The 14,772-nt window shown below is 34.1% G+C and overlaps 2 protein-coding genes across 2 annotated transcripts in view; one reads left to right on the forward strand and one right to left on the reverse strand.

Moving 5' to 3' along the window:
- LOC149793050 (properdin-like) overlaps positions 1 to 14,772 on the forward strand; it is a 220,677-nt gene that overhangs the window by 20,740 nt on the left and 185,165 nt on the right. The gene's annotated exons all lie outside the window — the stretch shown is intronic.
- LOC149793051 (uncharacterized) overlaps positions 222 to 14,772 on the reverse strand; it is a 40,607-nt gene continuing 26,056 nt past the window's right edge. The window contains exons 7-11 of the mRNA XM_089966277.1: positions 11,272 to 11,394; positions 8,910 to 9,003; positions 3,761 to 3,871; positions 2,256 to 2,474; positions 222 to 513 (exon numbers count right to left, since the gene is read on the reverse strand). Coding sequence (XP_089822403.1) covers positions 491 to 513; positions 2,256 to 2,474; positions 3,761 to 3,871; positions 8,910 to 9,003; positions 11,272 to 11,394 — 570 coding nt within the window. The 3' untranslated portion in view covers positions 222 to 490. The remainder of the gene's footprint in view (positions 514 to 2,255; positions 2,475 to 3,760; positions 3,872 to 8,909; positions 9,004 to 11,271; positions 11,395 to 14,772) is intronic.

The raw sequence follows: 14,772 nt of genomic DNA on the forward strand, positions 1-14,772 counted from the left end.
ACATATAAAGCATGAAGAGTTTGAGAAATAAACATTGAGTATCTCATAGAAGCTTGAAAATTCTAGAAGACTACGTTTACTTTCTGAATTAAAGTAGTACATTGTAAACTATTATATAACCGAGAATAAACGTGTAATCAAGGTACAAGATCAAGTGTCGCAGTGTTCTAAAGAAATATTTATTCAAGAAAAAACATTACCTATTCACTCTAGGGCTGCGTCCAAAAAATATACAATTTCACCATGTTCCCTATTTGACAACATTCCATGTATCACCACATTTCCTATCTGACCACATTCCATATATCATCACATTCCCTATATCGCCCTATTCCCTGTTGGTTGATTGGCATATTTAATTTGGTTTTATGAAGAGTGGAGTAACTATAACTACAGTGTGAAAAATAAACGCTGTAACCCAAAACGAAATCATATTCTTTTAGTGTCATTTTTCTTCTTCTTCAAAGAGGCAGCTCATTCATCGTATTTGTCATAGGAGTAGTTTAGCCGTACCTGGTTTGAGAATAACATAGAAGCTGTAAGCAAATAATTTTGTTCCACTTGTCCGTCAATTTTTCACATTAGCTTATATAAACAGTACGACTAAACAGGTAACATTAATAATAATAATAATAATAATAATAATAATAACAAAAAGCTTCACGAAAGGCATCCAACATCACGCTCATCATCATCTATGTGATTATTGTTGGAGTATTGAGCAGAAACGCTGCAGGAGTACATTTCCCATATATGTTATTGACTTAAGAAAGAGGTTTTAAATGACTATGTTGTAGTTGGATGAATTCTTTCAATGAATAGGCAAATGAACCCGCTGTATTAACAATTTACAATCTAATGGATGGCATATGTAGAGTTCAAAAGACGGTGATACATTAAATTTAAATTTAATTAATCTTGATAGTATAAAATCAATTAAAGTTTAACTAATCTTGATAGTAAAACATCAATTAAAGTTTAACTAATCTTGATAGTAAAACATCAATTAAAGTTTAACTAATCTTGATAGTATAAAATCAGTTAATGTTTAACTAATCTTGATAGTATAAAATCAATTAAATAGATTGGCAGCAAAGACACAGTTAGAATTTGAGAGAGATAGTAATGAAAACGATGGCCGAGATTGAATATATATATATATATATATATATATATATATATATATATATATATATATATATATATATATATGGAGGCGGTGTTTGTGTGAAACTTGATAATTTAAGCAAATAGCCTTCTCCAATGCAAATTAGTAATAAAACACATGGAATTACACAAATTTTGAATTCGACAAACAGAACGGCAAGGATTCTAAGGATCACGAAATTACGTGAATGTAGAAATATCAGAATGTTTGAAACAGACCGAAACTTACGAAGCTTATATATAGATATATATAATATCAGGGTCGAGAGAGAACGCACAGTCTTGTAGTCTATGTAAATAGCTCCTTAATTTAGATATACATGGCAAATGTATGGTGTTAAAAGAAAAGGTATCTTGCAAACTGAAATATAGCCAGCATAGAAAATGGTTATATAGTCATTGGGGTGCCAGTATTAGGTCGCAGTGATTTAATATCTAAATATCGTGTGGTTCTTTTAATGATGCTCACAGTCAACTTTCGTTATCCTGCAATAAATAATGTTGGTGAAAATGACATGAACCAGGAGTAATGAGGCCACTGAAACGTAATACAGCGTAGTTTGACTTGCATACTGTTTAATTGCAAGATTCGTGACAGCACACAATACAAAATGACTCACTTAATCGTATGGTGATATCTTGCTATTTTGTGTTTGGATGGCATCCTTCTCAAAAAATAAAAGAAGAAGTTTTAGAAGTTTCACGGGAATATATATATATATATATATATATATATATATATATATATATATATATATATATATAAAATACTATTTTAAATGTGTGGCGATGTGCGTGAATTAAAACAATATTTTCTGGCGCTTTGCACATTCGAATGTGTAGTCATGGGTTCGATTCCCCGACCCAGCATTTGTGATGGGTAACGAAGTTTAGCAAAGCAAGGTATCTATATTCTTAGATTTTCAATGCCACAAAGGACCCCATCACATGCAAGTTTGAGTCGTTGAAAGGTCGTCATTGAAGTTTCGATACCGTAATGCCTAGTCCATATACTATGAATAAAGTTTAACTAAACTAATTCATAATAGACTCGTGCATGTTACTCAACATCAAGGTGATTTTCATACCATTATTCGCTGTCACAGCATGTGGACCATGTACACTATGGTCCGTTATTGCATTACCGTGTGTTACTGGTATATCCCTTGGCGGGGGAACAATGGTAACACCATTAACGTGTGTTACTGGCCTAGCCCGTGGCGGTGGTGTAATGGTAATACCACCAGTCATTGTTGCAGTGGTATTATAAACATCTGGAAACAACGTGTTAAAGGACGAGGCTGAAGCTGTCAATAAGAAATTAAAACAAGCGTGAACGACATTTATAATAAACCTCCTAACCCTAGAGGATAAACTTCTTTTGAGAGTTACATATAATTTTCCTTCTCGAGATAAAATAATCTCCCAACGATAATTATACAGACTGAGCAGATTTTTATAATCTAAACTATGGAACTCTAAGCTACAGCTTTTTCTTCTGTTAATTAAATACACAGAGAATATTTTCTTTTCCTACTTTAATACTCGGTACCAAAAACACAGTATTTTAACGAGTGTCGATATAGCTTTTGGTACAAAATATTAAATATATCCAAAATTATTGTATACATAGAAGATTTTCTTTTCATCAAATACCAAGTTTATCGAATCTAAATTAAGAAATTTTGTGTTTTAAGTTAAACAAGGTGTAATATTTCTACAGATGCAGGCACAAGTACAATTTTATTATTATGCAATTAATATTGTTGGAGAAAATGACAAGAATCAAAACGTAATGGTCATAGTAGATAGAGAAAATGACAAGAATCAAAACGTACTGGTCATAGTAGATAGAGAAAATGACAAGAATCAAAACGTAATGGTCACAGTAGATAGAGAAAATGATAAGAATCAAAACGTAATGGTCATAGTAGATAGAGAAAATGACAAGAATCAAAACGTACTGGTCATAGTAGATAGAGGAAATGACAAGAATCAAAACGTACTGGTCATAGTAAATAGAGAAAATGACAAGAATCAAAACGTACTGGTCATAGTAGATAGAGAAAATGACAAGAATCAAAACGTAATGGTCATAGTAGATAGAGAAAATGACAAGAATCAAAACGTAATAGTCATATTAGATAGAGAAAATGACAAGAATCAAAACGTACTGGTCATAGTAGATAGAGGAAATGACAAGAATCAAAACGTACTGGTCACAGTAGAGAGAGGAAATGACAAGAATCAAAACGTACTGGTCATAGTAGATAGAGAAAATGACAAGAATCAAAACGTAATAGTCATATTAGATAGAGAAAATGACAAGAATCAAAACGTACTGGTCATAGTAGATAGAGAAAATGACAAGAATCAAAACGTAATGGTCATAGTAGATAGAGAAAATGACAAGAATCAAAACGTACTGGTCATAGTAGATAGAGGAAATGACAAGAATCAAAACGTACTAGTCATAGTAGATAGAGAAAGTGACGAGAATCAAAACGTAATGGTCATAGTAGATAGAGAAAATGACAAGAATCAAAACGTAATGGTCATATTAGATAGACTAGCATATCAACAGTAATATTACCGTGTGTTACTGGAGGAGTGGCTTGCGGGGGAGTTAGGGTAACAGAATTAACCTTCGATGTTCTGGTCGTGGAAATATCTGGCGTTAAAGTTCTAAAAAACGATTCTGGAGCTGTGGATAAGAAATTAAAACAAGCATGAACACCTTTGTATTACACATTCTGCTCAACCTAGAGAGTATAATACGTTTGGGAGCAATATATATATATATATATATATATATATATATATATATATATATATATATATATATATATACCACATGGCAAATCACAATCCTTTCATGTGCACTGGATCCAGGAATGCATTACGTGTGTCAGGGATAGATTAAGATAAATGCAATAACCTGACAACGAACAGTGCGAAACTAATATCAAACTAGCCGAGCTCTTTCGACCCTTTAATGAGTCATTCTCAAAGGCAAATACAAAACATAGACAAGACAAAAAAAAGAAGAAAAAAAACAGAAAAACTATTATGTTTGCGAAACTTTACATGGCTGTTTCTACAGGAATTAAAACTTTTATTTTTGTATTATGCTTCAACTAGTTTGTTTCGGCTTGTTGCTGATAATGGAAAATATTTGTATTAACCTAGAAATTGGTGGGCCATAATGACTTCTGTTATTTTACGTTAATTTGTGTAAGCTCAAATTATATCCCGCACATTTCATTGTTATAGTAGTCATAGGCTATAAGGCAAATTTAAAACATTATTTAAAGAAAACGTGTCGGATGCAAAAGATAATTGTATTTGTGCATGGTTGTCTTTCTCTAGTCTTCTTGGTTTAAACAGATTGGTTCCAATGTTCTAAGGTGGCATATCCAGTAAGATTCCTTTTCTTTCCTGATTTTGGAACTCCAGTTGGGGTTGTGAGCGATTGCAATAGGTGTTGTGTCATTGAAGGTGTGGCCAGGGGAGGAGAGGTGTTCTGCGACCGGGCTTCTGTATAGCTTCTTAGTCATCCAATCAGATCTGTGAAGGTTGATCCTTTTGTGTAGTTTGTCAGACATACTGAAAGCTACAGATCTTACATATGATGAGATAAATGACATTCTATGTTTGGCTTTTCTCTAGTCACTGTGCTAGAAAATGTCTTGGTCTCTATCATATGTTGACAGGTTTTGCAACTTTTATCGCCACAGGGGCCAGAGTGACTAGGGTGGCCTTGATTAGTGATTAGCGTATGCTTCGCCCTGACTAGGATGTCCTTGAGGTTTTTCAGTCTCCGCTAGGCTACTACAGGTTTGTTAGGGAGGATTAACTTTAGTGCCTCCGACGATTCCACGATGGTCCAGTGTTTCCCGATGATTTTACCTACTTTGGGGTTGTCTGTAGGGTAGGTCAGGACAAATGGTATCACATCAGCCTTTTTTTTCTTCCCGTATTTTAGTAGGTCATCGTGGATTGTTTGATTAGCCTTTGAGGTTGCCTATTTAATCAGGTCTTTGTCGTAGCCTCGGTAAATTAAATGTTTAAATAGCTCTTCAGACCTTTTCAGGAATGTTTCATCGTCGGAGCAAATTCTGCGTATCCTCAGTGCCTGGTTATATGAGATGTTCCTAATGCAGTGTTTTGGATGACAGCTACTTGGAAGGAGATACTGGTGTTTGTTGGTCGGTTTCGAGTATGGATTTTAATTTCTACCAGCCTGGTTGTTGTGTTCAGGAAGACGTGGTTTCAGCTGGAGACTTCTGCCGTGAATTTTATTGAGGGATGAATGTTGTTTGCCTTTGATATGAAATCATCCAGACTTTCTCTTCCATGTTGACATTTCTAAAACATCGATAAAGCGTACCCACTAGCATGGTGTAAGTTCAATCGATGCTAAAAGTTGACCCCTCCAGTTTTCCCATAACAATATTAGCATACGAAGGGGACAGTTTTGTACCCACAGCGGTTCCATTAATTTGGAGGTAGTTTTCTTCATTAAATTCAAGTTTATTGAGTTTTAGAACAAGGTCAAGGAGTTGGACTAGGAAGTGTGTGGGTAGATTGTATACAGTTCATGCATCCCATACTTCTCTATATGTCTGTATTCCTTCGGTGTGCGGTATGTTAGTATATCAAGATGTGACGTCAAAGGAAATAAGCAATGTATCTGGCAGTAATGGTTCGCTTGCTTTGCTATTCATGAGGTAATCTGTCATGTCCTGAAGATATGATGGTAATTTGTGGACACGTGGTCTCATAAAATGATCCAAATAGTCTGATATCCTTTATGTGGGATGCCCTTTACCAGGGATTATAGGTCTGCCTGGGTTTCCTTGTTTGTGGTTTTTAGGTAGAAGATAAAATCTACCTGCCGTTGGGTTTTCTGGACTTAAGTAGTTTCTCGTTTCTGGTATTTGTCCGATTTGCTACGCCGCGCGAATAATATTAGTGATGGTTTTTGCCTATTCCCGTATCGGATAATGTTCTAGTTTTTGGTTGAACCTACTGTCACTTCTTTGTCTACTTGCTTCACTGATGCAGTCTTCCCTATTCATAACGACCACAGTGGAACCCTTATCTCCAGGCTTGATTATGATGTCTCTTCTGCTTTTCAGTGAGTGTAGGGTATTTGTTTCTTCTTTTGTCAAATTAGAGTATATGTTAGTATGGTCGATGTGTCTGGAACTATCGTGTTCATCTGACTTGATAAAGGCTTGTAAATTTGGAATTGAACTTTTTGGTAGGGTCCAATTACTTTTCTTCCTGAATATTGGTCGGTCGCAGCTTATATTTTCCTCTGATTTATTTAATGGCTGCAAGGCAAAATGGGCCTTGAGTCTTAATCGGTTGCTCAACTCTTCGGTGTCTTTTTTCAGCTTCCCACTATCATAAGTTTTTGGACGAGGACAGAAAATCAAACCCTTCAATAAATGTTTCATTTCTGCCTCCGTATGTTGTAAATTAGAGATATTGATAACTGAGTTAGTAACAGTTGAATAAGATTTGTATATAGAGTGCTTACTATTCTTCCTTTTTTTTTTCTTCTTACGTTTCTTTATAGAAGAAATTTCGTCAACTGAAGTATCCTCACAACAATCAATTGTTTGTAGACTTCTAAGTTTTCTTTCTCTATGTACAGTTTTGCAGAGAGTCGTTTTTTATTCTTATTTAATGTAGAGCAAAACGTTTCTAATTGTTCCTCAATTGAAACTGAATTCAGCTGTTGTTTTAATGCTTCGTTGGCTGCAGATTTGACTAGATATTGATGGTTTATGTTTTCCTCAAGTAGGGCTGTGAGTTTTATGGACGCATAGTGGATAATTTTATTCCATCTCTTGTTGAATCTGTTTGAGCTCTTGCCAAAAACCTGTCAACATATGATAGAGACCAAGACATTTTCTAACACAGTGACTAGAGAAAAACCAAACATACATGGTCCAAACAAAACGTGTAAAACATAGAATGCCATTTGTCTCATCACATGTAAGATTTGTAGCCTTTAGACAAACTGAAAAGCTACACAAAAGGATCAACCTTCATAGATCTAATTGGATGACTAAGAAGCTATACAGAAGCCCAGTCGCAGAACACCTCTCCTCCCCTGGCCACAGTCTGAGTGACATAACACTTATTGCAACTGCTGACAACCCCAATTGCAGTTCCCAAACCAGGAACGAAAGGAATCTTACTGGATACGCCATGTTAGAACATTGAAACCAAGCGGTTTAAACCAAGAAGACTAGAGAAAGACAACCATGCACAAATAAAATTATCTTCTGCAGCCGACACATTTTCTTTTAAATAATTTTCTAAATTTGCTTAATAGCCCATGACTAATATAACAATTAATTATCCGGGATATAATTTGCGCGTACATAAATTTACATAAAATAAATGTTGGCGTTATTGCTCACCAATTTCTAGGTGAATACAAATATCTTCCATTATCAGCAACAAGCTGAAACAAACTAGCTGAAACATAATAAAGTTCAAGGATTTAATTCCTGTAGAAATAGCCATGTAAAGTTTCGCAAACATAATCGTTTTTCTGTTTTAATTGTTTGTCTTGTCTATGTTTTGTATTTGTCTTATGTCGAGATTATGTTCAAATACATGCACCAAACTTTCCAAAACTAACATACATTCCTTTCTTCTATTAGGAAAATACATTGAAATTATTTCAGAATAAAGAAAAAGCAATAAAAACAAAAAAGTGTACTGCATTGACAATGCTGATATCGACCCAAATGTCTTGTAAATATCATAATAAATGGGCATATGTCTGGAACCGGTCAGTCGCACCTGTAGATGTACGATACCAGGAATATAAGAGAGGCATGAGTGCCAGGTCTCTTTAAAGGCAACAAGTATCACCTCCATAAACTTCTAAAGACAATACTATTTTAATAACTTGATGAATTCAGGAAAGAACTATTGCGCTAGGATGAAAAATTAAACTCAAGAAGCATTATCCAAATGTGTGACCGTCATTCTTTGTCTCCTCTTTTCAGAGATAACAACGCAATGAAAAGAACTGAAAAACAGTAAAAAGCAAAATAGCAAACGATCAAAACAATAATGCATTAGTCATATTCAATTAACACAAATGCACTTGTGATGAATCGATTGGAAACGCAGCTTCTCCTTAAGGATTCCAATATGAAATAAAAATATTGTACACATCATTATTATTTTTGTACAATGAATAATGTTTTCAATGTTACGTCATAAATAGCGTGCAGGAAGATAAAATAATGGTTACATTAGCATGCTTCTTCCAGATCTTGATAACTTGGAAACTAATAATATTACTAGTAAAAATCCAGACGTGCAAAACACCGAAATAGATATTATACATTTCTTTGTATTTCGGACTCAAAAAAGCTTATACCGTTGGTAAATTCCCTCCCCAGGAGATGTTGAATAAATTCATAATTTAATATGTTATGAAATAACACACATTTGATGAATATCAAAATTATTTATACTATCGGTTCAAAATATTTCTCCCTGTCACGTTGTCAGTAATAGAATTCATGGATTATTGCACCTGTGTAAGAACAACTGTAGAGGATACAAGCTTTATATATATATATATATATATATATATATATATATATATATATATACAAAAAAACTGAGGGTCTCAAAGATATCAATGAGAATATTTTAAGCGAGCATATAAATAAAGAAATGTCCATAATCTAAGCAGTTACCATTGCACATATATCCGGTACAAGAGGCCAACTGATAGTAAGCCCGATGATTACAACCTGCACGTGTAGCACATGTTTGCACAACCTTCACAGTCTGTAAATAGAAAGGGGATATTCTAAGGAATATTTTTGTAATAATTATTGAATGAACAAATTTAGTGATTCTGATATATATATATATATATATATATATATATATATATATATATATATATATATATATATATAGATATGATTAAATATGTATTAAATATGTAATTGATATTCCAGTCTTTGGTCAGGTCGTCTTACTATATTTACTTTTATCTTGATATATCTACCCTATGGCATAATTAACCTCATTTATCAATTGACCTAATTTCTTTTCGTCTCTTTTTCTATTTATGTTGTCTCTATCTGTTTTGTAACATTGCATCTGACAGCAAATGAAATATTAAGCATTTTGTCCCATATGTACTGAAACTATCATGGATTTACTCGATATTGGATATTCTTTTGTTAAAAAATTGATTTCATTTAATAGCCTTTATATTATTAGATTTATTGGTATAATACAAAGTTTGTAGTCTTCGATCTTTTAATGAATTATCTTTGTTTATATTTTCCTCTCGTGTTCGATATCACTTGTATTATATTGAAACTGATATGTAGAAGTGTTTTGCTGCAAATTATAAATGGGTGATTGTTCATTTTTAACATTCAGTCTAAAGTTATTGTTTCCTTCAAATCCGAGACAAACCCTTTCATCTTCCACAACTCTTACCATGAACTCCTCACCGAATTTAGAAACTACACAATATTTTATACCGACGGATCAAAGGATGTGGAAAATTCTGCTGCAGCGTTCGTTTGTGGAAATTCCACAATACAAGTTCGCTTACCAAATGGCACATCAATTTTTCCAGCGGAAATCAGAGCAATTGACCATGCTCTGCAATATATCGAAAACAATCGTATTTTAAACAGCATCATCTTCTCCGACTCCATATCAGTGCTTCAGTCACTACGCAATAGAAAACTGGAGAACCCATTGTTGACCAACGTTCTCGTCAAAATACTAAGCTGAGTACCTCCCGCAATATCGTATACTGCTGGTTACCTAGTCATGTTGGTATTAAAGGTAATGAAAAAGCAGATCGCGCTGAATGGCCCTATCCCTTGAGCCATCCGATTTTAAAATACCGTATACTGATTTTAAACCTAATATCTAAGAGACTTTACGTCAGAAGTGGCATGCATCATAGAATATGCAGTGAATAATAAACTTAACGCCATTAAGACAACCCTATGAGAATAGACTCCTACCTACAGAATCATGCGTTGGGAGGAGGTAGTCATTGCAAGAATCCGAACTGGTCATACTTATATAATCCACTCCCACATACTAAAAGGTGAAGACCCACCAGAGTGCGTTTCTTGCAATGAAACATTCACTGTTAAGCACTTTATGATAGTGTTTTGACCTGCAACCTACGGGCGATCAGTATTACAATGTGCATGACATAAAGGAACTTTTTGATACAATAAAAATCACTTGTATTATAGAGTTCATGAAAGCAGTGAATATTTCCTCTAAGCTCTAACTTTTATGCTATCACCTTGTGCAGTTTTGTGCAATATATATACCGTCCCTTTTTTAATACCTTTTCATCACTCTTCATTAACATACACCATTTACATCCCCCGTTGATCGGGAAGCTTTATTTTTCACCGTTACAATCTTATCGTTTTAATTTCAACTATTTGGTTCTGATATCACTGGTCGATATGAGACTTTTTATAATTTTTAAAAGATTATACATATAACATTTCGTTTGGCGCTAAATAGGCTAACAGTGCTGATGCGCCGTTAAAATACAACCAATCAATCAATCAATCCTTCATTTCCGTGTTGGCTAAATAGCGATAAACCATCTTTATTAACTAAGTCACTTTGATATTTATTGAATTCAATCATTTAACAATTTTCTATTATTCTTTCTATATCATGTATATCTTAAAGTAATATTCATAAGGCGTTCTGCTCACGTGAGGCCTGCAGGAAGCCTATCCACTGGCATTGGATACTTACGATGTGAGATGCTCACCATTTTAGTCAATATTTATGTAAGAGGGATCTATTAAGTTATCTTGGCCAATCCCATGTGTATATTATTATTACACGTTAATATCAATTTCATTTCACATACTGTTTATTCAGTTTTTCTGTGACTTGATATTTTCCCATTAGCATGTCAAGTATTCCCCACCACCGTGTTTACATGGTTTTACTATTTGTATTGTGTACATTGTTCAATGGCCGTTTTGAACGCATCTTAAATGATAGAAACTTGACCTATTAAAGAAATCAGATTTCACGTACCAAGTGGCAATGACTCAGAGTAGGGTCACAACATCCTTTATATGGGAATGAATCAGCTGTGTCCATGATTGCATCTTGGTGGTAAGCTTTGCTGTAATCAATTATTGACCCACTGATACATGCCTGCAATTTTGATGTTAGAAATATTAAAAATATATTTCTGTTGTTCACTCACATATTAAACAAAATCAATTTTCTACGGATGGCAAAAGTGACTAAATATACTTATATATGTATCTATCTAGTATAATAATGTCACGTGTCTACACAGACCTGATGATACATGTCAGTTCTACCGAAATATAGCTATTTATGTAGAAACAATATGGAATCATAAGGGAACATTGGTGGTCAAATTATAAACACGTCACAAATGTACATTGCAGATACACGTGCGACGTGGACAACATATTGAGTCATAAAACTGTTACAAATGCAATACACAATTTTATATGAATGTTGGCACAGTTATTTAGTATTTCCTATTTACAAAAAAGAGAAATAAAGGTTCCTCCATTTTTAAAACAGAGTAACTATCGTATCCTCACATTTACTACATCTATTTATTATTGACATGTATAGCATGTTGAGTTATTAGGGCGCTTGTTAATGATTTGTTTTAATTCTATATACAGCAACGAGGCAGCTCATAGATTATTAATCGTGTCTAGTAATATCATCCTTTATATATTCTCAATCTAGTTTTAATCGTTCAGTAGTAAAGAGGTAAAGAAAAGTGATAAGTTTCATAGCGGCTATTGTTATTTGATGTATCATACTCTCTGTTTAGTCTTTGCCCTTGTGAATTGCTAAATCATGACTGCGAGGCTTTCCGAAGTGGCTGTTGCGTATTTCCTTTCTTTAGTACGGTATAAATGACTGTGAGGCATTCCGTAGTGGATAATGACTCATAATTACTGTATCGTGACTTTGAGACTTTCCCTATTGACTATTGCCGTTCTTAATTATTGTATCATGAATGAGAGGCTTTCCATAGTGGCTACTGCCCTTTATAATTACTGTATCATGATTGTGAGGCTTTCGTGATTGGCTATTGCCGTTCTTAATTACTGTATCATGCCTGTTAGGCTTTTAAAATACTTTCCATATTATGGGATGCAAATACGTCTTTAGCCTAGTTATTTGATCTCATGGACTGAAGGGTTATACTGACTGACAGTATATTCTCGTTACGTCTGAACGTCTAGATCAAGATTTGGGTGTTGTTTTTTCACATTCCTTTTAATTTCTGTAGTTTTTAATTGCTTGTTGAGGAATTTTGCATACTTAAGGTTTATGCATTATATCTGCACTAAAATGTCCTCGGGTTTAGTTTTCGCCTACAGCTTTACCTGGAAGTGGTTTACTTGTGTCTTAAAGAAGTTTTTCATACATTTCACCATTCGTCCAATCTAACTAAGTTTGGAAGGAAGGAAATGATTGTTATAAAGCTATCTGACTTAAACCGTTCTTAGGAATAATCAAAAGGTTAGGTCTAAACGAAATTCAGATGTTCAATATAGAATTAAGAGTTGCCACCCCTCAATTCATAGTATGTCGAGTTCTTAACAAAGTCGCTCTTAATTCCGTTCTTTTTTCAGGAACGCTTCAAAAGTAGTGATGTGATACATTCGAAAATTTCTGTTAATGAATAATCTAATAACAGCAACACTCGCAATTGGCGGTCAAATTGAATCGAGGGCGAATAAAGAGAGGCAGACCAGCTGTATGTAAGTTGATCTGAGAAGAAAATGGGCTAATTAGATCAAAATAAGGTTCGGGTGATCAGCTGATGCGCTGGAATACTTTCATGGTCGAATTTGAGCTGAAGAAAACTCCAGCTGTTGCGGATGCCCATATTAATTGGTCAGCGTACGACATTAACTTGTAACAAAAAATTACGTCAGTTACGCCTTGAAAAAAACAACGTACTCGTAAATGATAGGTAGAGTATTGAAGCATATAAAATTTAAAATAGCGTATCACGTAAAGATCACCTATCAGACATAGTTTGGTGCTGGATTCTTATATTTATAACGGTGATATCAGTAAGTCTAGTGTACCAAATTTTGACTGAAATCGGTTTACCCACCGATGTCTACGATTAACATCTGATTAATTGTACACGTGTGAAAAATGCCAGGGTTTATTAATTCAATGTAGAAATTAGATGGTTCATAATGTTATTAAAACGTAGATATTATCTGGCGTTAATCGAACCGAATGATGTATAGGACATATATCTTTCAAGGTTAAGTATTATTCAGATGAGTCGGCATATACGACAATTTGCAGGAAACCCTAAGCTCACAGACTGTGAATTGCACCATAACCAGTGTACTTATAGACTTAGTAGCCTCCTAACATAACAAGTTGTGTAAGGACGATGACCTGTTTACTAGAACCTGTAGATGCAGGTAAACTAAAAAATTGCATTCTCTTTTCGATCTCCATATTATATGATATACTTATTTGATATACTGAAGGTTCAAATATCTATACTAAATTTTTAGATAGACCATTGTCATAGAAAAGCATTGTTATTAGAAACACTAGTCTTTTTTAAAGTTAGCCGTATTATAACTGAACAGACAAATTAAATTCATTTAATTGCTGTGTGCAACAAAAAATGTGAAATTATTATAGTTCTTATATGTCTGTAAGATTATTCTTTTCGGATAAAGATTCGTATGTGAACCTGGTACATTAGCTCTGATTGAGCAGCTTCGAGCCTTGGCATGCATAACGTATATCACTGCATTTATGCATGGCCGGGTCTCGTGTACTATATTTTCAGCTGTCTCAATTTGAAGGGGAAGTGCTTCTATCTATTGATCTCGATTTGAAGATGTTATTGTGGCTGAGTGATGATGTTGAAACCTAGAAAGATAGACTTTGTCTCATGTTGAAGGACCAAATCTTGGGAACCTAAGGGGCTGCAGCGAACAAGGGGTTTTTGGTGTATGTTTTGGCAGCTGGGAGGAGTTTACCATGCGTGGTGGCCCCGTAATCGTTCAACAGAGCGTAGGGCTGAAGACAATGTCCGGCCGTCAACTTGACGCAAGCAGTTATGTTTTCTTTAGTATGTGTGAATGTACCTGTAACACTGTTTTGAATGAAAGTCAAAATCTAATCAATTTATCTTGTGGATCACATAGTACGTGCATTTGTACGAATTCCATAATTAATTCAACCTTGGTGAATAATCATTACATATTCGTAGCTATGTTAATATATATTTGACTACCAGACCCAAAGTTGTAGATCATTGTTTATTTGTGTAATTTCTAAACATGGATCATCAATAGTGAGTATATTTATTTATTATTTCCATTCATTATCTCTTGTCGATTTTTTTGGCTAGGATGTATGTATATATATATATATATATATATATATATATATATATATATATATATATATATATATATATATATAGTTTCGATTCCTTATTTCTTGTTGATGTACTTGTGTTGCACATTATGAAGCGTTACCGTTATG

The sequence above is a fragment of the Sinohyriopsis cumingii genome, chromosome 8 (genome assembly GCF_028554795.1).
Source record: "Sinohyriopsis cumingii isolate HCF-2022 chromosome 8, ASM2855479v2, whole genome shotgun sequence".
Taxonomy (NCBI): domain Eukaryota; kingdom Metazoa; phylum Mollusca; class Bivalvia; order Unionida; family Unionidae; genus Sinohyriopsis; species Sinohyriopsis cumingii.